Source organism: Eptesicus fuscus, chromosome 16, assembly GCF_027574615.1.
Source record: "Eptesicus fuscus isolate TK198812 chromosome 16, DD_ASM_mEF_20220401, whole genome shotgun sequence".
Classification (NCBI taxonomy): Eukaryota; Metazoa; Chordata; class Mammalia; order Chiroptera; family Vespertilionidae; genus Eptesicus; species Eptesicus fuscus.
The window spans coordinates 15,437,473-15,461,190 of NC_072488.1; the positions used below are offsets into that span (position 1 = coordinate 15,437,473).

Genomic DNA, 23,718 nt, shown 5'->3' on the forward strand with positions numbered 1-23,718 from the left:
GTGTCCCAACCGGAATCAAACCGTGACCTTCCTGGTTCATAAGTCAGTGCTCAACCACTGAGCCTCTTTGGCCAGGCACTATCTTAATTTAGATAGTCTATTTATAGTTACCTTGAACATATAGTGGATAAAACTCTTAACTCTATGTTATATAAAGTAGGATATTTTGGACTTGATTGATCATTTAATAGTTTTCTTTGATTAAAATATTTTGTTGACAGTAGTCTTAGAGGTAAAATGCTTAAATTTTGGTGTGTACTTAGATATCTCAAATTTTATAAAAGAGTCTTAAAATACATCACCACGATCATCATTTAAGCAATATTGGTCTGTATTTAACTGGCAGTATAGAATAACTATACTGCATTCACTTTTAGTAAGGTGTGTTAGTTGTAACTCAATGATGCCATCCATTGTTCTTGAAAATTTTAGTGCTACAGAGAAACAGTATTTCAGGATGGATGGCTTGAAGGCCCTGACATCTTTATATGTTTCTAACTATTCCAAAATGCCCCTCAGCGTCATCTCATGTTATTAAAAATCTAAATGTGTAGTTAGGAAGTTGGTCCTTCTTTGTAAACTGCAAGCTGTAAGAAAGTCTGTCTGGGAAAAGGAGACACTGATAAATATGTAATCTGAAGTTTTCTTTGTTAGAGAAAAATGAGGAGACGTTGATTTTTGTTGTTTTCAGGTTCTGTGTATTGGTATTTTGTCTTACTGAATTATGTTAAAGATGAAGATTTGGCTGGGTGCAGTACAGCTTGTGCATCTTTGCTTACTGCTGTGTCCAGACAGTTACAGGACAGGCTAACGCCAATGGAGGCTTTACTTCAGACAAGGTATTTTAATAGATATAATGACTAATAGTGGGCCTTTCTGGACATGGTACCACCTTTGCATAGTACTGTCACATATATATTTGCTTAAAAACCATTTTTCTTACAAAAATATATTGAAATTATACCCAATCTTTTCCCAAATGATATTAGCCCTTCTTTTCCCGTTTTTTTTTTTTTTTTCTCCCTGAAATGATTCTGTTTAATAATTTTGGAATTCCTGAAGATTGTTATTCATTAGGCTAATAATAATTAAATATTTAAAAATTCTATTTCTTGCTAATGGAAGAAGGATTTAAGGTAATTTGTTTCTCTATTGTTAAACTTTGTTGGCAAATTATGTAAGTCACTTATAGCCCTTAATTAGTATTCTTTATCTCCTGATTAATTACCTAAAACTTCAACATAATGAAATAAAGAAATAGAGTTGCACAGTGGTTTTGTAACATTTTTAAATTGGAAATCTTGATTTTGATGAAGTTTTACTCAAAGCCTTTGTACTTTTTCCTGGGTAATGTAGTGATTGTGCTGAGGCTAGGGCTGCCTCATATCTCGTCCATGCTTCAATCTGCAGAAGAAGATTCAGTCTGGATTCATTAGCTGCCAGCTTATTGGAATCAAATTTGTTGACTCTGGACCTTGTCTTTTGGAGTATAGGTTTACAGGGATCACAGTTTAATATAATGGGTTAATCCTGGTTAGCATCTCTTTCTGCCCCGTCTCAAACTTCTTTTAAAACCAAGTAAATAGGTAATTTGTCAATTAGATGGCTGACAGGAAAATTTTTAGGACATTATTTTGTTTTTCAGATATGGATTATATAGCTCACCATTTGATCCAGTCCTCTTTGATTTAGAAATGAGTGGCTCTACTTGTAAAAATGTATACAACAGCAGCATTGGTGTTCAATCAGATGAAATTGATTTGTCGGATGTCCTTTCAGGTAGTAACTTCTTTTATTAAAGGAATTTCTGAATTTTAAAACTTGTATTTAAGCTACCATTGAATTCATAGATTATGGTTGCTATATTTTACCTTTAAAATCTAAAATTTAGGACTTAACATATGTGAATCATTAAACTGTTTGCCTTTCCTACTTAATCTCCCACCCTTCCATTATTAAGGCTATTTTTGAAAGAAATGTGAACTTGTTTTTTATGTTTCATTGCATGTCAGTTTGACTTTAATACTCAAAAGAGACTATTTAAAATTTTATTATTTGTTGTGGTCTTTTCACTTATATTTGGTGTGCTTTTCCTGTCATTAAAATCAAAGAACATTATTTCACATTAAAAATAAAATTAATATGTACTTATTGTAATAAGCAAAGATGCAGAAAGAAAAATAATTTTCTGCATCTACCATTACACTCTACTGAGGAAAACTTTGTGCACAGTATTATATGTATTGTATACATTTCTGAAGAAAATACATTTAAGAAAATACATTTAGAATTGAATTGACTATAACATTTATATATATAAAAGCCTAAGTGATCATTACGATGGAACGACTGGTCGCTATGATGTGCACTGACCACCAGGGGGCAGATGCTCAATGCAGGAGCTGCCCCCGGCCCACAGGCCCCAATCATCAGATGGGGCCTGCTGGCCAACTCCTGGTTCCTCCCCCGGCCGGCAGGCCCCCATTGCCCAATTGGGGCTGGGCCCCGGGCTGGGACAGGCAACCAGGGGTGGATGGGGGGCGGATGCGGCCCCTTTCCCAGAGGGATTGAGGGCCGGCTCATTCCTCAGTGCCAGCGGCCAACTTCCCGGTCCCTCCCCCAGGCCGGCAGACCCTGATCTGCCTATTGGGGCCGGGCCCGGGGCTGGGACGGGGAACTGGGGGTGGGTGGCGGTAACCAACCTACTGTGGCACTGGGGTGGGGGACTGCGACCTCTTGCCGGCTATTTGGGGTTGGGGGTGACGGGGATGGAGATTCGGTGAGAATGTGGGGTGTCCACTGAGCTCGCTCTCACTCCCTGCTACCCTCCTGGGATGCCAGGACTCGCACGCCAGGGAGGCCCCTATGTTCAGATGCTTGACACCACAAGGAGCCCGCCCTGTAGCTGCCGGGACCATAGGGGCCGGTTGGGCTTCTCGTGGGTTTGTGCAGGAGCCGGTCTGCAAGGCTGGCTGGGAGAGAGCGTGCTGCCTGCCTGGCTTCCATGCAGCACCACTGGGTGGCCCAGAGGCCTACGCTGTGCCCCTGCCAGCAGCGTTCAGCCACGCTCACCACATCTCTGCGTGGAGACTTGGGTGCTGTGACTCAGGCAGAGGGCGGCATGCAAGGGCCAGGCAGTCCAGGTGGTGCAGGGCCCAGAGGTCAGCTGGGACCTGCCTTTCCATGCCAGATGCTAGTGCTTCGATCGCCTGCCAGGCCTACGAACCACACTTGTTTATGAATTTTGTGCTCTGGTCCTCTAGTTCTTTGTATAATCTTTTCAGGTAATAGAATTTGGTGTTTAACCCATTTTGTTAGCTAAAGCAATGGCCATTTTATTTTTCATTTCCTTCCAACTTGCTGAACTTAACTGAAAGTGTTGCTTGTAAACCAGAATGTTAGAAAATGTATTTATGAACATAGTAAGATACTTACCACTTTAAAATAAATAAATTTTGAATTAGTCTCAGTTTTATTTTAAAATATATTTTATTGATTTTTTACAGAGAGGATGGGAGAGGGATAGAGAGCTAGAAACATCGATGAGAGAGAAACATCGATCAGCTGCCTCCTGCACACCCCTCACTGGGGATGTGCCCGCAACCAAGGTACATGCCCTTGACCGGAATCGAACCTGGGACCCTTGAGTCTGCAGGCCAACGTTCTACCCACTGAGCCAAACTGGTTTCGGCTCAGTTTTATTTTAATACTTGAGGCCCGATGCATGAAGATTTGTGCAAGAATGGGCCTTCCTTCCCCTAGCTGCTGGCACCGCCTTCACTCTGGCCTGGAGCCACCTTTCCACCTTCCCACGCTGCCCAGAGGCCCAAAGTGGCTGGGGCAGTGCGGAACACCTGCGTTGTCGCCATGGCGATGGCGCTGGTGTCCTGCCCCTGGCCATTAGGCACCTGTGTATGCAGATTAACCCGTCATCTTTGTTGGGTTAATTTGCATATCCTGACTGTCTGGTGGGCATCGCGAAGGTTTGGTCAATTTGCATCTTTCTCTTTTATTAGTGCAGATGAACTATGAATTGTGAGAAAAGCAAAAGAAAAATCAAATATTCTATATTTGTATGCGTAGTATGCAAATTGTCCCCTTGACCAGGATATTGACCAGGAGGCGGGAAAAGCTGGGGGAAGGGAGGGAGTCCCTCGCTGGGTAAAGGAGTATCTGGCTGGCCCGCCTCCAGCTGCTAGGGATCCTACCAGTGCATGAATTTCGTGCACTGGGCTCTAGTAGAAATATAAAATTTCTCAACTCCACTCTTTCTACCCTTTAAGATTACCATTGTTAATAGGATGCTTAGCTATTTAGACTTGTTTTCTATACATGCTTTAATGAAAGTGATCATATTATACTTATTGGTCTATTACTTGCTTTTTAAAGACTTAAGCTGCCTTGGGTACATGCTTCCCTTTGATGATTTAAGCTCTGACTGACTACTTCATGGCAATCTGGCTCTTTCCAAGTAACACATTAATTTATGAGTGGAACTCAGATTAGATAGCATTAGATATATAGATACCTCCCATATATCTTAGAATTGAATGAGAGATCCATTTTGGGAGAGAGTGTAAAGAGAAGACCATAGAGCTCTGGCCAAGCCAGGTAGTCAAATATTCAAGAGTAGCCACACCCAATTTAGAAGAACCAGGAGAAGTGACTTAGAAATCATAATATGTCTCCTTATGAATGTCTCACCATTTTATTCCTTACCATAGTCATTCTGCAGTGTGCCTTTTCTCAGCTAATGGGATCAGTCGCACAAAACAAATCTGAATGTCATCCTTGATACTTTTGTCTTTCTCATCCTTCACATTGAGGCTATCACCAGATTCTATCTATTTTTCCACCAATGTATAATTCAAATCTGCCTATTCCCTTACCTCCCATGATCCTCTGATGACAGATAGCCACAGCAGTTATCTTGAACATGGGCTACAGTAATAGATTTCTAATTGGTCTTCTTGCATCTGTTCATGCCTCACTTCAGCATATTCTCCATATTGCAATGAGTATGATAATTTTGAAATGCATACCTGATCATTTTACCTCTCTCCTTAAAATACTTTTCATGTCTTCGCATTACTCTGAAGTCCAAAGTCTGTAATATAGTATTCAAAGTCTTGTGTGATCTAGCTCTCTTTCCCTTGCCACTGTGACTCATGAATCTCCTCTCGGTTCCTGAGATCCTATCATGGAGTCCAGGGGTCAACTGTTTTCATGATTGAATGATGTTATTGCTTTATGGAGTCCATGGGTCAACTGTTTTCATCATAGAATGATGTTACTGCTTTTTTTTCACTGCACTGACATTTGTACCGTTTGTGCAAAAGCATGATGTTCTTCACTAGGTACTTGCACTAAAAAATATGCTAGTTTCACATTGACTTACAAATTTCCTAGATGAAGTAGTAAAACTTGTTAACTTTATTCAATTTTGAACCCATGAGTACTCATCTTTTAAATATTCCATGCTGAGATTGGAAGCATGCATAAAACAAACACTTTTGCTGTATACTGCAGAACCATGACTGTTTCAAAGAAACACACCGTGCAGTTGAGTTATAAAGGGAATGTTTATTTCATGGAACTCCATTTTTATTTGCAAGATAGGTTATTAAAACTTGGTTATTTGGCAGGTATTTTTACACAGACTTATAGAAAAAGTCTATCAGTATCCATCCAATTGATAGTGTTTGTTCCCAGTATTAAAAGTAGAGCTTTTAAGCAAAAATTAGAATTTCTGAAAATGTGTATCCTCCACAGTGAACTTGACAGCTTACTAATACATGAAGCCTTTTTTTTTTCTGGTGGGTTATGAGAATATTAGTGATTGTCATTTTCTGATGTTATATAATGAAATGTGTTAACATTTGAAGATCTGTATATAGTGGTGAACCAATATTTTCCACACAAATGGCTAAATGATTCTTTAAAAGTACAAGATAGGCCAGTTAATATTAGTGCAATCGAGTTTGAGAAGTTCACTGATCAGATATCAGTATAATGTGGCAACTAATCTTTAACCCTTTGCACTCGCTTACTTTTTTCTTGATTCCTTTATTCTACCCGGGATTTAAGCGCGGCAGTAGAATAAAAAACTGGAGTTTCTTTTCATACAAACTTATTTATTTGGATTTTTTTATATTTCACATTATTGATACATTCAAAGAGTAATTTTAATCTCTGTAATTTTTAATGGTGTGATATTTTTTGAAACATTCACCCACATGAAGACCTGGTTTACATTCACATGTTTTGCAAATATAAATCGTCTCTCTTCTTCCTCCTTTGATTTTTCTGTTAGAACAAACAACACAATCTTTTGTGTTTTTTGTTAGGGTGAGGTGTGATTATATGGAGATTTCCATCTAAACGTTGCTCTAAGTTAGTGGATAATAATCTACCCCTGGAAGTTAGTGTACCATCTCTGAATTCTCCAACAAGATCATGTACTAGTTTCCTAATACATTTCACATGCGTTATCGGTTTTTCATTTTTTCTTTTTTGGCATTCTTTGTACAATATATAGGAATTTACAACACTGACCTCAAGCCCCCAGAAAAACAATTTACGCCACCATTTTAGAGTCTTCCTCATAAAACAGTATGTGCCTCTGTAGTGATCAGCTATATCAACACCCCCATAAACTTTGTATAGTTGGTCACAACCTTGGGTTTGAGAACTATTTCCTTCCCACCACCACGCACTCTCCTTTCCACAGACTCAGTCTCTGAAGTGTCCCATGTACTGAGCATTGTGACTATCCTCTTGTCTTTCCATGCAAGAAGCATTACATTTTCATCCCTGAAAGCCACTCTCTCCTTTCATTAGCTTTGGATGTTTGATAATAGGTGGATTATCTTTCCTTTTGGGCATTATTGTCCTTGTCAAGTGTGTTTTTTCCTTGAACAATTCCTTTGCAAGAGTGACCCTAGTGTAATACCTGTCAGTGAAGAAATGATAACCTTGAGAACCAGGTACTGAGTTCTTCAATCTTTCATGAAGCTCTAAAACTATTCTGCTAGTAAAAGGGAGATCAGGTCTTACCAACATTTCAGATGTTATTCCTCCATAATAAGGGACAAATGAATGTACGTAACCACATTTTGAATCTGAGAGGACATATAAACGAATACCCCATTTTGTTGGCTTTTTAGGATTATATGTGATGAAGTGTATCTTTCCCTTGAAACCAACAATAGCCTCATCAATAGCAATCTCTCTTCCAGGACAGAATCTCTCCCTAAATTTCATTTCAAGGTATGACAAGACGCAGTTTACCTTCTCGGTTCTTGTTCTCAAATCTTTACTTGACTTTTGGTCGTTTTTCAAGTGTAACATACAAAATATTTGCAAGAACCTTTCTCTTTTGAAAACAGATAGAAAAAATGGTATATGAGACTCAAAATCCATGGACCAATAACGCTGCAAGTTGGGGTGATTCAATACACCCATATTTAGTATTACACCAAGAAAAGCCTTCATTTCCTCTATCACATCTTTCCAATTATTCCAAGTGGATCGTTGGGATAGTTCTGGCTAATTTTATGCTTAGCATACTCATTTGTCTCATCCGTTATATTTTTTATCAACGTCTCAGTAAAAAACAACTGAAAAAAGTCTATTGGTGTGGCACATCCAGAAGGAACTTGAGGTCCAACATGTAACTGACCAGTGGAGAAAGGGATTCTGCTAGGCTCTTTGTCATTCACAGATGTAGATGTCCACTTTTCTTTTTCCTGTTTTCCCCTAGAAACGTAACTTTCACTGGGTCTTATACCCGATTTCTCAATGATATCACCTATATCTCCATCACTCTCACGCGAATAAACAATTGTGCATCTTCGTTTTGCCTTTATGAATTCAATGTCACTGTCACTGTCCGTACTTTCAGCCAGATCTTTGGGCAAAGCAAGGGACTTTTTCCTTTCTGTAGTTCCACTAGGACCAGCGATTTGTTCATCATCTCCACTTGCATCCTCGGAGAACTCACTTTCGTCACTATTACATTTTTCACTTTTTTCTTCGTTTTCGAAGTAAAATTCATCATCGCTGCTTTCTTTGTCTTTGGAAAACTTATCCATCCCGAGGAGGGGAAATTCACTCAGAACGTGCGACTGCTAGGGGGCAAACCAATCATCCAACTAAACCCTGTGTCATGACAACATCTGTGATATGCTAATAGAAACCTAAACAAACCTAGGAGACGAAAAGATAAGGAAGGTTCTTCATCAAGGGAAGATGATGCAAGCTCAAAAAGGCATGATGCACCGACTCATACCTTGGACCCTCCTACTCAAGATTGCTGCCTATGCAAAAGATAAGCTTAGGTGGTGGCATCAGTTGAGACAGCATTTACATTGTACTTGTCCTTTCATGCTAATGAAAACAAGAAAAGATACTGGAAAAATAGACAAAAACCCCCCTTCCCACTGCGGTGAAACTACGTGTCGAGTGTGGCTCGACATACGAGCTGCTACCGATGCTAACCGTGTCGAGTCGCACTCGACATCCGAGTGCAAAAGGTTAAAAAAAAACTGGTACTTGTCAAGTGTTTGAATATTTAAGGCTATTGAAATCTTTTTCATCTTCCTGTTTGTGTTGGGTTGGATTTCCTTCATATACTTCTACAAAAACAACTTATTACAGCACAGTTAATGGGGAAGGCAGGAAAATCCAGTTACCTTCTGAAAAGCCAGATTTTAAGGGATTTATAAAATGTAAAACATTGCCACTATTCCATTAGGTATTTTTGTTTTAGAAGACAGTTACTTTTCATCAAAGTATGCTGTGTTTTTTTTAATCTAATGAGTTTATCACTGTTAAATGAATTAATATTTAAAATATCTCATTTTAAAATTTATGCTAAGTATCAATATATAAGTACTGTTGCCTCACTTCAGCACATAAAAATTCCAACCAACATAAAAGAAAGGTTTTTTGAATTCTCAGTTATTCTAAAGCTATGAAAAGTGGTGTTAGGATTGAGAAATATTTGTTCTACCAATTCAGTTCCTGTAATGTGCCTTGTTCCTTCCTAGTGGAGAAATTTCATTCAAGTAATTATTTTTTCCTGCCTGGATTCCCTTGCTGAATGGAGTAAATACATAGAAATCTCTTATTCTTTCCATGAACCTCATCACCTCATCATAGAACTATTTTATTATCTCTTACACTGATTTCCCTTTATTAGTCCTTTGAACTGCCCTTAAGTAGAACATAGCACTTAAAAAAAATTCAATTGTATAATTAGTTGTTTAATGAAATAACCTTCGACACAGAAAATGTATTTCATGAGAACTGGGGCCTGTCCTTTTACTCTCATATTAAGTGCTCAATAAATACATTTTTTTAAGACATGTGTCAGACCCTATACTAACTAGGCACTGATGGGAGTTTGGAAAATAAGGTTATGACAATTTAGTGTTGCTTTTATTAAATATATATGTTCTTAATTGATTTCAGAGAGGAAGGGAGAGAGAGAGAAACATCAATATTGAGAGAATCATTGATTGGCTTCCTCCTGCACATCCCCTACTGGGGCGGGTTGGGGTGGGGGCGTTGAGCCAGCAACCCGGGCAAGTGCCCTTGGATGGAATCAAACATGGGACCCTTTAGTCTGTAGGCTGATGCACTATCCACTGAGCCAAACCAGCTAGGGCTACTGTTGCTTTTAATTTAGTCCTTCAGTTGTTGGTAACAGTTTTTATATAACCTCATTTTTTCCATATTGAGTTTCTGTTTCACTTTAGTTGTTACTTATGTTAAAAGTAGTATGAACTCCAGAAAATTGAAAGGACTAAAGATAACCTTTTCCCTTACCACATACACTCTTATTTTTTTTGTGTGTTCATCCATTCATTCTTCTTGCTATGGTTTTATTGTTATACTTTAATTGTTCACACTAGAGGCCCAGTGCATGAATTCGTGCACCAGTGGGGTCCCTCGGCTTGGCCTGCGGGATTGGGCCGAAACCAACTCTCTGACATCCCGTGAGCGGTCCTGAATTGTGAGAGGATTCAGGCCAGGCTGAGGGACCCCACCGGTTCATGATTGGGGCTAGGGAAGGATGTGGGAGGTTGCCCAGCCAGAGAGGGACTGTGGGAGGACTCTAGGGTGTATCTGGCCCATCTCGCTCAGTCCTGATTGGCTGGACCCCAGTAACAAGCTAACCTACTGGTCGGAGCATCTGCCCCCTGGTGGTCAGTGCATGTCATAGCAAGTAGTTGAGAGGTCTTAGCATATCATTAGCATATTATGCTTTTATTGGTTGAATGGATGACTGGACACTTAATCATATTAGGCTTTTATTATATAGGATAGTTGTGACCATGTGATATATTTTTTTTACTATACATTGAGTGGCCAGATTATTATGATCTCTGAACGCATAATTGGCCACTTAGTGTGTGTGTGTGTGTGTGTGTGTGTGTGTGTGTGTGTGTAATAGAGGCCTGGTGCATGAATTCGTGTATGGGTGGGGTCCGGCCAGCGTGGCCAGGGGATGGGGACATGGGCGGTTGGCCGGCTTGCCTGCTGGTCAAACTCCTGGTCGAGGGGACAATTTGCATATGAGCCTTTTATTATATAGGATATACACTGAGTGGCCAGATTATTATGTGTTCATAGATCATAATAATTTGGCCACTCAGTGTATATGCTAACTTAAACTGTTTGTATGATTATAAAGTAGTATGCCTCATTTTAGAAAATTGACAATATATATAAAATATAAAGAAGCATTTACAGATCTTGTTCATACTTTGGAATGTTTATTCATCTATTTAGTGTCATATTTATACAGTTGATGTCATAGATTGTATTTTGATTTTATGCATACTTAACAGATTGGGCAATAGCTATTGGAAGTTTATTATCTTTTTCTCTCACTTAAAATCTATATCACTCGTTATTGTTTCTTATTAATGTGAATGGACACTGAGTTGTTTTAATGCAATTCTGCTTTTGTAATAAGGACAGTATCTTCTGCTTGTGAGTTTTCTTAGTACCATGTCAATTGTGAAGCGTTATGTAAGGGTTGTGTGTTTGTTTATACGCCTTCTGTAATTAAAATTGGACTAGCACTATTATTTTCATATGGCTGTTGCCTTTTAAAGATTTATTCACATGTTATAAAACTTGTGTCTTTTCTGCATTAGGAAATGGAAAAGTCAGTAGTTGCACAGCTGCTGAGGGTAGTTTCACATCTCTCACTGGACTTCTAGAAGTTGAACCCCTACACTTTACTTGTGTGTCAACTAGTGATGGAACCAGAATTGAAAGGGATGATGCAAGTACGTTTACTGGTATATACCTTCTTTTATTATTTACATTCTTTTATATATTATAAACTGTATAAATATTAAGTGACATATAAGGATTTAAGTATCTGTTTCCAGTACTTAATACGTTTCTTAACTGTCATGTTAAGTAGAAATTTATTAATAGGAGGGACATTTTGGGGAAAAATTATAAGTAGTTTTATACTTTCTAATCTTCATAGGATTTTTTTGTTCTACCCTCTAGTGCACTATTTTAAATCTTATGGTTTTTTTATGTGTGTGTATATTGAGAACTTTTTTAATTTGGAAAATATTAAACATAATGAAAATAGAGGTAAGAGAACAATAGACTATATTTCCATTAGTCAGCTTCAATAATCATCAGTTGATGTCAGTCTTTTGTATAGTTTTGGCATCATATTATTTTATTTCTTTCAGTTGTTAAAGGTATATTGGTGCAATGTTTTGAGAAGTGTGAAATGAGTAAAGAGGGAGTACCATTTTTCCATCTAGTTTAAAGCAACTGCATATTTATGAACCAATATTTGAGTATGTTGAACAGTGTGGTTTTGCTGATGTTTTAAATGAATAATCAATGGGATGTCTCATTTGTATATCTTTATTATCTTCTAACACTTGAACAGAAAGTAAAATCAATTTGCAAGAGAAGTCATGAAAAATTTAAACTTGTCCTTGGCTTCAGAATGGCAAATGGTTTAAAAGAAACCTATTAGTTCTTTATTTGAGTACTCTTTATATAGAATCATCTTATATCTTCCAATTGTGGCAGTAAATACTAAGTGAAATTCATGGATTATGTGTAATGATGATAGTTTCAATTTAAAATTAAATTGTAATGTTTCTTTTATATGCAGATGCCAACATATAGCTGCCTTTTATAATCCATTCTGATACTTGTCTTTCAGTTGGAATATTTAATGTACATTTAATGTAATCACTATATATTTATGTTTAAATCCATTGGTTTTTAAAATTAATATATTTTATTATATTTCTCATCTTGCCAGATGTATCTTTTTTTCTCCTTCTTTTGGTGATTACATTTTTATTGGCCTATTTTACTTTTTACTATTATTAACTGTTTTTACAAATATCATAATGTAGACATACTGTTGACATCTGAAAGTCCTGTTGCTATTTTTACCATATCTTTAACATTATTTATTATTTTCCCACTTTATATGGCATTGTAATTTTATAATTTAAGTGTATTTTAATTCCACACATTATATTTTTTATATTTAATACTCATTTGAGTTTATCTCATTTCATTTTCATTTTTCTTTTGAACTTTTATCTGGTATGATTTTATATCTGAAAATACTCTGTAAAGATCTCCATTTTGAATTTGTCTACTCATGAAGTAACTTAGTTTTATTGGAAAATTTTAGAAGTATTTTTTGAATAATTAGATGAATAAACCACATAGCCATTATTCAGATTGCAGTATTATTGATACATTCCACATTCCTTTTATCATTTTTATTTTGCTTTAGTACCTCAAAAAAATACTAGGTATATTACTTACCTCTATGTAACATATACATAAGTACTTTAAACAATACAGACATCCTCTTTAACAACTGGTGCCATTTTTATCTTAATCATCTTAGTTAATTATAATGTGTCATGATACATTTACCATGATTAGCATAATCAGTTCTATGGTATCTGATTTTCAACACATAATTAAATTTATTTGAATATCGCAATAACATTTTATATTTGGTTTATTTGGATTAATTTTCAAGAATGAAAATACCATTTTATATTTTATTATAGAATTCTAAGTTAGCTATTATCGTGATTTAAAGGTAGTATTTCCTTATTTTTCACCTTACACTATTTTGTTAGACATAACCTGTCAGTCTTATTATTCCTTTTTTAAGTTCACTGTCAGTACTCAAGCTGTTTGTGAGATTCATTCATATTCATTCAATTTCTCTGTCTTGCTTGAGATTCATAGGGCTTCTTGAATCCTTTCTTGCATTAGCTATAGAGAGATCTGAGCCCCATAGCTCTTCAAAAATTGCTTTTGCCCTGCTTTCTGTTTTCTCTCATTTCCAATTTCATCACTGTAATTGGTATAATTTTCAGTTTTTAAATAGGTCCTTATACTGTGGGTATTCTAATTCATTTTAGTATACTAGTTCTTTCTTTTGCTGTGTAACCAGTGTGGGGGAAAAAACCTACCTTTTTTTTTTTCCACTCTACTGCAGTGTTGCCTCTGTTTAAAGCAGTGGTTCCCCCAACGTTTTTTTGGCTGTACCCCACCTAAGCATCTCTAAAATCCTGATGCCCTCTCTGTGACATATAATTCTTTGTTTTTAAATTAATTTCTTTATTGATTAAGGTATCACATATTTGTCCTCATCCCCCCATTCCCATCCCACACCTCTCCCCACGCATGTCCCCACCCCCCTGTTGTCCTTAACCACTGATTAGGCTCATATGCATACACACAAGTCCTTTGTTTGATCTCTCCCCTTTACCCCTACCCTCTTCTACCCTCCCTCTGAGGCCCGACAGTCTGATCCATGCCTCCTTGTTTCTGGGTCTGTTCTTGTTCATCAGTCTATGTTGTTCATTATTTCCCCTAGATGAGTGAGATCATGTGCTATTAGAAATACATGTGACATATAATTCTTATTAAACAAGTGAACTCCTATTCATGTGGAGGAAGCCTAAAAGACCATTAACTTGGTCTAAACAAGCTTCCAAAGAAAATGGCATCCATGAAAAAGAAAAAGCAAAGAATGAAAGGACAGTTGAAATACTGAGGAAGAAATCACTAAGCAGTTGTTAAAAAAATAATAATATTAAATGATAGGAAAAAATAGCAAATTAGTTTCAAAACATAGAGAATTGAAATGCATAAATTCATTACAATATATACTGTGTATGAGGTCCCTAGAACCATAAGAAATGCAGAAAATTCACTGTTAATAACTCATTCTCGAATTGCCCTCCCTTAAAAATCAACGTGCCCCACGTTGGGAACCACTGGTTTAAAGTCATGGGTCTGCTATCTATTTTAATCTATTTTTGTTCCATTGGTCTAGCCCAGTGGTCGGCAAACTCATTAGTCAACAGAGCCAAATATCAACAGTACAACGATTGAAATTTCTTTTGAGAGCCAAATTTTTTAAACTTAAACTTCTTCTAACGCCACTTCTTCAAAATAGACTCGCCCAGGCTGTGGTATTTGTGGAAGAGTCACACTCAAGGGGCCAAAGAGCCGTGTGTGGCTCGAAAGCCGCAGTTTGCCTACCACGGGTCTAGCCCATGCCAATACCTCATTGTCTTAATTACTGTAACTTACTTTTAAGTCTTGAAATCTGAGAGTCTAAATCCACAAACTTTTCTTTCTTTATTTGGTATAATTAAAATATTGACAGAAAGTTTTACAATGGTGTGTAGTCATCACAACTATGTAATTTCAGAACATTTCCATAACTACAAAAAGAAATCCCATAACCATTAGTAGTAACTCTCATTTCCCTCTCCTCCCATCTTCTGGCAATCACTAATTCATTTTGTGTCTCTGGATTTTGTCTACCCTGTACATTTTATGTAAATGTGCTATTATACAATATGTGGCCTTTTTGTCTGGCTTCTTTCACGTAGTATAATGTTTTCAAGTTTCATTCATTTGACATGTCAATACATCATTCCTTTTTATGAATAAACTAGAGGCCTGGTGCACCTTGGGGTCCCTCGGTGTGGCCTGTGGGGATCGGGCTGAAACTGGCAGTCCAGTGCCACCTGCCGCTCCTGCCTGCCTCTCCTGTTCATCCCGGCCCCACTGCACCTGCCGTTGCTGCTCGGTAGGCTCGCTGCCACTCCGCTGCGGTCTCTGGGCTGCAGGGGCCAGCCATGAGCCCTGCTTCTGGTGCCTGTCGGTCAGCTGAGCAGCGCTCCCGCTGTGGGAGCACACTGACCACCAGAGGGCAGCTCCTGCATTGAGCGTCTGCCCCCTGGTGGTTAGTGCGTGTCATAGCGACTGGTCACTTAGGCTTTTATATATATACTAGAGGCCCGATGCACAAAATTCATGCAAGGGCCTTAGCCCCGGCCCCCGCCTGCCGCCGCCACGGCCGGGGGCCTCTGCCACCTCTGCCTTGGTCCCTGCCTGCTGCGGCTTAGTCTGGAAGGAAGGACTTCCAGAAGAACGTCCGATCTAATTAGCACATTATCCTTTTATTATCATAGATATACTAGAGGCCCGATGCATGAAATTTGTGCAAGAGTAGGCCTTCCTTCCCCCAGTTGCAGGCACCGGCTTCCCTCTGGCACCCGGGACCCAGGCTTCCCTTCGGCCGCCGGTAGGCACCCGAGACCCACATCTTCCCTTTCAGCCCCGCTTCGTCTGGAAGGTCCTCCGGAGGACGTCTTGTCTAATTAGAATATTACGCTTTTATATATAGATAATATTCCATTGTATGGACACAACCACTTTTAAAAAAATATGGGTATACTGCATTTTGTTCATCTACTCAACAGTTAATGGACATTTGTCTTCTTTCTTTTTTTTGACTTTTAAGCAAAATACAGCTGTGAACATATTTGTATTAAATTTATGTGTGAAATTTGTTTTTAGTTCTCTTGGTTATATACCCAGGAGTGGATTCTATTAGCATTCGTTCCTTAAAGATAGTCTTTCTTAAAGATTCTACGTTTTTTGTGTTAGCGATTTTCCTCTAGCTATATTGAGATATAATTGACATAACATTGAGCAAGTTTAATGTGTACAAAGTATTGGTTTGATACATTTATGCTATATTGTAGGATGATTACCACCATAGCATTAGCTGACATCGCCAACCTATCACATAATTACTATTTCCTTTTTGAGTTGAGAACATTTAAGACCTACTCTCAAGCAGTTTTCAAGTTTATAATCCAGTATTATTAGCTGCTAACACTATGCTGTACCTTTGATCTCTGTGTTTTCATTTAAATTTTAGAATCAGCTTGTCAGTATATATTTACAAAGGTTATTATTTTCTAAGTTGGGATTTGAATATTAATCAGATTGGGAGAATTGACCAAATGTTAATATTATGCCTTTTGTTAACATGGTATATTCTTTAAAATATTTACATCTTCAATTCATCTTGGTGATGTTTTGTAGTTTTTAGTGTAAAAGTTTTATACATTGTTTTTAGATTTTACCTAGCTATTTGATTTTTTATGCTATTTTAAGTGATACTTTTCTTAGTTTTATTTCCATTCTTTTGTTGCTAGTATAATACAAATATTGCTTTGTGTATATTAGTCTTATATCTGATAACATTGCTATATTAATGTACTAATTCTAATAGTTTGTAGATTCCTAGGTTTTTTTTTAAATATACACAATCCTATAATCTATTAATAAAAATAATTTACTTTGTTGTTTTTCTGATCATTATATCTTTTCTTTTTCTTACTCTTTTGTGCTTCCTAGGACTTTCTGCATGATATAATAGAAATGGTGAAAATACCTACTTGTTCTCAACTTTATGTTTTTATATCTAGTTTTTTAAGCCCTTGTTATAAAAATAGAAAAGAATATTGAAAAACTCAGACCATGCAGAAGATTTTAAAATTAGTTTTGTAGTAGTATGATGACTTTTTTTCCTTGGATTGTCTATGTCTCTTATGTGTTTGTTGTAACAATTTTCCCATAAGTAGGCTTTGGGCACTAGATTTTAAAGTTAGTAAAGGGCTAGAGTACACATGGTTAATATAGAAAATCACTTAAATCACTCCACTCCAACAGCGCAAGTACAACATATATGCTTCAGTAAGTCCAGTATTTTCCCTCTAGAGTCGCTTTAGTGGAACACTAGATGAAGCAGATAGATGGATTTTAGTTTGGGGCACACAGCTTATATGAGATATGATTGCGCTCTCTCTCTTTTTTTTTTTTGTCAATCTTCACTCAAGGATATTTTTTCCATTTTTTTTTTAAGACAAAGTGGAAGGGAAGGGGGAGAGACTGAGAGAAAGAAACATCAATGTGAGAGAGATATTAGTACATCAACTGGTTGCCTCCCACCTGCGTACGTGCCCTTGATGGGAATTGAACCTGGGACCCTTCAGTTCTCAGGCTAACGTTACAACCACTGAAGCAAACCAACCAGGGCTGATTGCTCTTTTTTTTTTTTTTTTTTTTTTTTTTTTTTACTAAGTTTGTATAGTTGTATTCATGTAGGTTAAATGAGGTGTGGTATGGCTGCATTGTAATAAATATGTTTTTGTGAGTTGAGGAAATTTTTTAATTGTTAAAAGGCTATTCACAGTTTTGTTGTTACTGCTATCTTGTTTATTGTAGCTTAATTTTTTAATTGTTTATATCTGAATCCTGGTCTAATATAGCCATTGTTGGATGTTAAGATAGACTGTCAGATTACTTCCTCTTTTTCCTTTCAAGGATTTATGATCATACTTCTCTCAACTTTAGGTTCGTTATCTATGAAGTGCATAAGAATAATATCTACTTATGTGCTATTATAAGGAATAAATGAGTTGATGTTAGTTCTATGCTTGGCACTGTGCCTCACATTGACTTTGGTATATTGCTTTTAGTTCTAATCCTGATTTGACCACCATCAGCTCTACAGAGTAATTTCTCTGAGCCATTCTTTACCGAATCACCTAAAAAAAACCAGAATCATAGTATCTGCCCTTCAGGGTTGTTCATCTTTTGAATATAGTAGTTAAGGGAAACGGTGTCACTGGTAATGCACACTAAACATTGGCTATTATTGTAGCAATTGTCTTTTCCCAATATAACTTTCTAGTAAAGGCTTTTTATAATAAGTATTAATGTTGTTGATTAGACTTGGCCTTTATTTCTTGTTTTGTGATGATCTCTTTGATTAAGCTGTGAAGTTGTTTTTATCCCAGCTTTTTTGAAAGTTTTCCAAAAATATTTATTTCCATCAATATTTAATGGGAAAATGATTCTTTTATAATCTATATTTGAATAACAGTGAAGTGGAAATTCAAATTTTTTAACTTGTAGGATTTTATGGACCTTTAATGATGGTAATAGTCATGAGTAAGATATATGGGCCCTACTATTTGTGAATTGGACATGCCTCTCTCTATGTTAGTGTTCTGGGAAGCTTATGGTAGGAAACTGGTTTACATATTCTGTGCAAACCAGACTCCGTCTAGGTTGTGCTTTAAAATGAGTGTTATCAGTCAATTTAAATGATGTTCTTGTAATTGAGGATTTTTTTTAGCTTTTTTGGTCTGGAGGGAGAAGGAAGTATTGTTGCTTGTAAGAAATCTTTGTAAAGCAAATTTCAGTTTATTTCTTATGTTCAAATTGTCTGACAAGGTCACTCTCATTTTTTATTTTCATTTTAGCTATATTAAATGAAGTTTCCATGCTGAAAATACTTTTTACAATAATTTTTTACTTATCAATTATAGTTGACATACAATATTATATTAATTTCAGATATATAGCCCAGTGATTAGACAGTTATATAACTTAGGAAGTGATCACCCTGTTTAAATCTAGTATCCACCTGACACTGTACATGGTTATTACAATATTATTGACTATATTTCCTATGCTGCACTTTACATCCCTGTGACTATTCTGTAACTACCTGTTTGTTCTTAATCCCTTCACATTTTTCACCCATTTCCCTAAAGCACCTTTCATCTGGCAATGATCAAAATGTTCTCTATATATATGAGCCTGTTTCTTGTTCTGCTTGTTTTGTTTTTTGTTTTTATATTACATATTCCACATACAAGTGAAATCATCTGGCATTTATCTGTTTTTGTCCGAGTATAAAACTGTCTAGGTCTATCCATGTAGTTGCAAATGGCAAGATTTTCTTTTTTTTTTCTCTCTTTTTAAAAAAATTTCTTTATTGATTAAGGTATTACATATGTGTCCTTATTCCCCTATTACCTCCCACCTCCCATTCATGCCCCCACCCCCCTGTTGTCCATGTCCATTGATTAGGCTTATATGCATGCATATAAGTCCTTTGGTTGATCTCTCCCCCTTACCCAAACTGTCCCCTACCTTTCCTGAGGTTTGACGTTCTGATTGATGTTTCTCTGTCTCTGGATCTATTTTTGTTCATCAGTTTATGTTGATTATTATATTCCACAAATGAATGAGATCATGTGATATTTATCTTTCTCTGCCTGGCTTAGTTTGGCTCAGTGGATAGAGCGTCGGCCTGCGGACTGAAGGATCCCAGGTTCGATTCCGGTCAAGGGCACGTACCTTGGTTGTGGGCACATACCCAGTGGGGGCTGTGCAGGAGGCAGCTGATCGATGTTTCTCTCTCATCGATGTTTCTAACTCTCTGTCCCTCTTCCTTCCTCTCTGTAAAGAATCAATAAAAAAAAATACTTAAAAAAAGATTTTATTCTTTTTTATGACTGAGTCATATTCCATTGTATATATGCACTACTTTATTCATCTATTGATTGATACTTAGGTTGCTTCCATATCTTGGCTAATTGTAAATAATGCTGCAGTGAACATACGGGTGCATATGACTTTTTGATTTAGTGTTTTGGGTTTCTTTGGGTAAATACCCAGAAGTGGAATTGCTGGGTCCTTCTTTTTGTCTCGTTATAGACTATGCTGAAAATATTTTTAAATTTAAATGTATATGGATTAATTTTTATTTGATTTGTAAGTCATTCCTGGATCACTTAAACTTGAATAGTATTATTATAAATAGATTTTTACTATTAAGATTTCCTTATTTATACTCTCTAGATTGCTGTCTTTCAAAATGAAAATTAAATATAGTTTTAGTGTCATAATAGTATAGTACTTTGAACGTGTTTCTCGTGAACCTTTTCTTCATCCTGTTTTTTTCCCCCCTTGTCTTATGCCAGTGAGTTCCTTCGGGGTTACTCCTGCAGTAGGTGGACTATCAACGGGGACAGTTGGGGAAGCTTCGACAGCCCTGAGTTCAGCAGCCCAGGTAGCTTTGCAGTCTCTCTCTCATGCAATGGCTTCAGCCGAGCAACAGCTACAGGTGCTGCAAGAGAAACAGCAGCAGCTTTTGAAGCTTCAGCAACAGGTTGGAGACCATTTGGCTCTTTGTTCATGCTGTCTCTAAACTTCAAAAGCTGAAAAAGTACTGTAAAAATGACCATTATTTTCATAAAGGAAAGTAGGTTGGCTGATCTGAACTAAGCATTTTCTACAAAAATTGAGGTAAAGTTTTTGTGATATGCTTAAATAAAAAATTATATAAATACACATTTGATATACAACTTAGGTAATATAGTTGATGATTTTTTTTGCAATCTTTATGTAAAATCCATTCTTACATATGTTTCACCACTATTGGTCAAACATTGTAGTTACCATTTGCTACTTATATGGATTGAAGAACCTAAAACAGTATTTTAAAGACCAGTCAAATTAGCATGATTTAAAATTTAGTAATAATGACATGTTTTGGAGATTTCATCATGGTCTAAAAATAGCGTATACAATTCTAGGTGACAAATTGTACCAGGTTAGGTAACATACGAGAGTCCATTTCCTGTTAATATTTTGTTTTTAGGAGAACTTTGTTTTCTTACTTTTCTTCTTCCTTGCCATCTTTGATATGAGAAAGTCCTAGTTCCCAAATGCTCAGGAAATTTTATATCAGATTTTAAATGAAATATACATGGCAAAGAAATATTCTTTATGTGTGTTGTCCACTTTTTATTTAATTTCATTTTTATTTATCTAGGATACAGTTATTCATGTCTATCTTCATCCTATATATTCATGTAGTATTCCCACAATTTAGGTAGGCAGGGTTAGTCTATATTTGTTGCTTTTCCTTTTTTTTACAGAAAGCAAAGCTGGAAGCCAAGTTACATCAGACAACAGCTGCAGCAGCTGCGGCAGCCTCAGCAGCAGCAGCAACGTCAGCTGCAGCAGCAGCAGCAGTAGCAGCAGTTGGTGGTTCTGTTCACAACTCTGTGCCTTCCAACCCAGTGGCAGCCCCTGGATTCTTCATTCATCCATCTGATGTGATTCCACCCACTCCAAAAACAACACCACTTTTTATGACTCCACCACTCACACCACCTAATGAAGCGGTTTCCGTTGTGATTAATGCTGAACTTGCACAGCTTTTCCCTGGCTCAGTTATTGATCCCCCAGCAGTCAATCTTGCTGCACATAACAAAAATTCCAACAAGTCCAGAGTGGTAAAGTATTATATTTTTAAATAGGTATTTGCTTAGACATTTAAAAATAACTTGAAATACATGCTAATTTTAGAAGGCATGTATTTCATGCCTAGTTGGTAAAAAAATTTTATTTTACCAACTTAATATAGCAAATTTGATTGTTTTTATAAAATATTATAGAATGTATATTAGACAGTGAAATTTGTTATTTTGATATTATTGTTATTAGTTTTTCCAGAGCAAGAATGATATCAATATAGACGTATACTTTTTTCTTTTCTAGAATCCACTTGGTTCTGGTCTAGCCCTTGCAATTTCTCATGCTTCACATTTTCTTCAACCTCCACCTCACCAGTCCATTATTATAGAACGAATGCATTCAGGTAATCTTTGTCTTTCTTAAAATATTTTTCTTGCCTAGTCTGTTGGTTTTTTGAAGACTTAATATTCTGTAGTTTGATTTTTCTTTACAAATACATTTGTTCTTGGGTAAGTAAAGTACCCTTTATCAAAGGCTCAAGTTATGTGCTTACCAAATTGAAGGGAACAATGCTGCAGAATAGGTTCACTAGTTCTGTCCAACCAGTGGATTTGATTTTTTTTTTTAATGAATCTTGCCTGTTGAACTATAGTTAACAAGTATTTGCCTTCATTGTAGCTGCTCAAATAGCATTACAGTAGAAATTATACTTAAAGAAGTAGTATTTCTAAGACTAGCATTCTGTTATTGGAACCATTTCTTGAGAATAGCAGAAAGATTTACTGTACATTATAATTAATATCACTTCATAGTCTCTGGGTAATTGAAATTTTAACTAAGCGTATACCCTGCTTTATGTGGTAGAGACCTGTGATCCTGATAGGTGGTTTCAATTAGATCATGTTTACTAATAAGCTATAGGCAATTTTTACCTTATAAGCCTACCAATTCTTTTTTGGGTTTGAGCAGCAATGGAATTCAACAAAATCCTTAAGTGTGTTTTATAGGAGGCAGTACATGAATATATTGCATACTGTATCACTTTTTGTTGTTGTTTATTTTAATCCTCACCTGAAGATACTTTTCCATTGATTTTTAGAGAGAATGGAAGGGAGTGGGAAAGACACAGAGAAATAATAGATTTGAGAGAAACACATCGATTGGTTGCCTCCTGCACACGCCCTGACCAGGGCCTTGGCTGGGGAGGATCTTGCAACCGAGGTATGAGCCCTTGATGGGAGTCAAACCCGGGACTCTTTGGTCCTCAGGTCGATGCTCTATCCACTGAGCCAAACCAGCCAGGGCCTGTGTCACTTTTCATTATATAAACAGTTGAACCTTATTTACTCTATTGCATATTTATTCTCTTTGGAAGAGAGATTTTTTTTAAAATAGCAAAAGTTGAAATCGTGTTTTCTGCCAATTAATCATTCACTGGTAACAATGTTAGTGTGTATAATATTTAAACTGTAGTTTCTTGTGCATTCTTACAAAATGTGAGCAGTAGTTTACACTATGATTTGTTTTTTTATCAATGGAATTGACTTTGGGGACTAAACCTTCTAAGGAGGAGAATTTTTTTGTGTGTGTGGTTCAATAGTTTTTCTGTTTAGGAAAGTATTGGTAACTGCCTGTTTTCTTTTAAACTAGCTCCATTGAGTATCTCTCTAGTTGGGTTTTTGTTTACTTGGGTTTCTTTACTATAAAATGTAGGAGTAAAGATTACTAGATGCCCCTAACTCCAGCCCAATAAAAAGTAAAAAGAATTAAAGTATTATTATTATTTTTTAAATTTAATAAATCTTTATTGTTCAGATTATTGCAATTGTTTCTCCTTTCCCCCCCCCATATCTCCCCACCACCCAGTTCCCCCCCCCCCCCCGCCCTTACCTTCCCCCTGCTGTCCTTATCCATAGGTGTATGATTTTTGTCCAGTCTCTTCCCATACCCCCCACACAGACACTCCTTTCCCCCTGAGAATTATCAATCCACTCCCATTCTATGCCTCTGATTCTATTATGTTCACCAGTTTATTCTGTTCCTCAGATTTTTAATTCACTTGACTTTTAGATTCATTTGTTGATAGATATGTATTTGTTCATGATTTTTATCTTTACTTTTTTCTTCTTTTTCCTCTTTTTAAAGAATACCTTTCAGCATTTCATATAATACTGGTTTGGTGGTGATGAACTCCTTTAGCTTTTTCTTATCTGTGAAGCTCTTTATCTGCCCTTCAATTCTGAATGATAACTT

At 36.6% G+C, this 23,718-nt stretch overlaps 1 protein-coding gene across 2 annotated transcripts in view; it reads left to right on the forward strand.

Moving 5' to 3' along the window:
• Window positions 1-23,718, forward strand: part of BIRC6 (baculoviral IAP repeat containing 6) — a 188,101-nt gene that overhangs the window by 63,201 nt on the left and 101,182 nt on the right. The window contains exons 21-26 of one of the 2 annotated variants that reach the window (XM_054728248.1): window positions 692-839; window positions 1,646-1,779; window positions 11,169-11,315; window positions 20,184-20,371; window positions 21,144-21,503; window positions 21,769-21,868. In XM_054728248.1, coding sequence (XP_054584223.1) covers window positions 692-839; window positions 1,646-1,779; window positions 11,169-11,315; window positions 20,184-20,371; window positions 21,144-21,503; window positions 21,769-21,868 — 1,077 coding nt within the window. The remainder of the gene's footprint in view (window positions 1-691; window positions 840-1,645; window positions 1,780-11,168; window positions 11,316-20,183; window positions 20,372-21,143; window positions 21,504-21,768; window positions 21,869-23,718) is intronic. The other variant, XM_054728250.1, reaches the window with a different exon arrangement.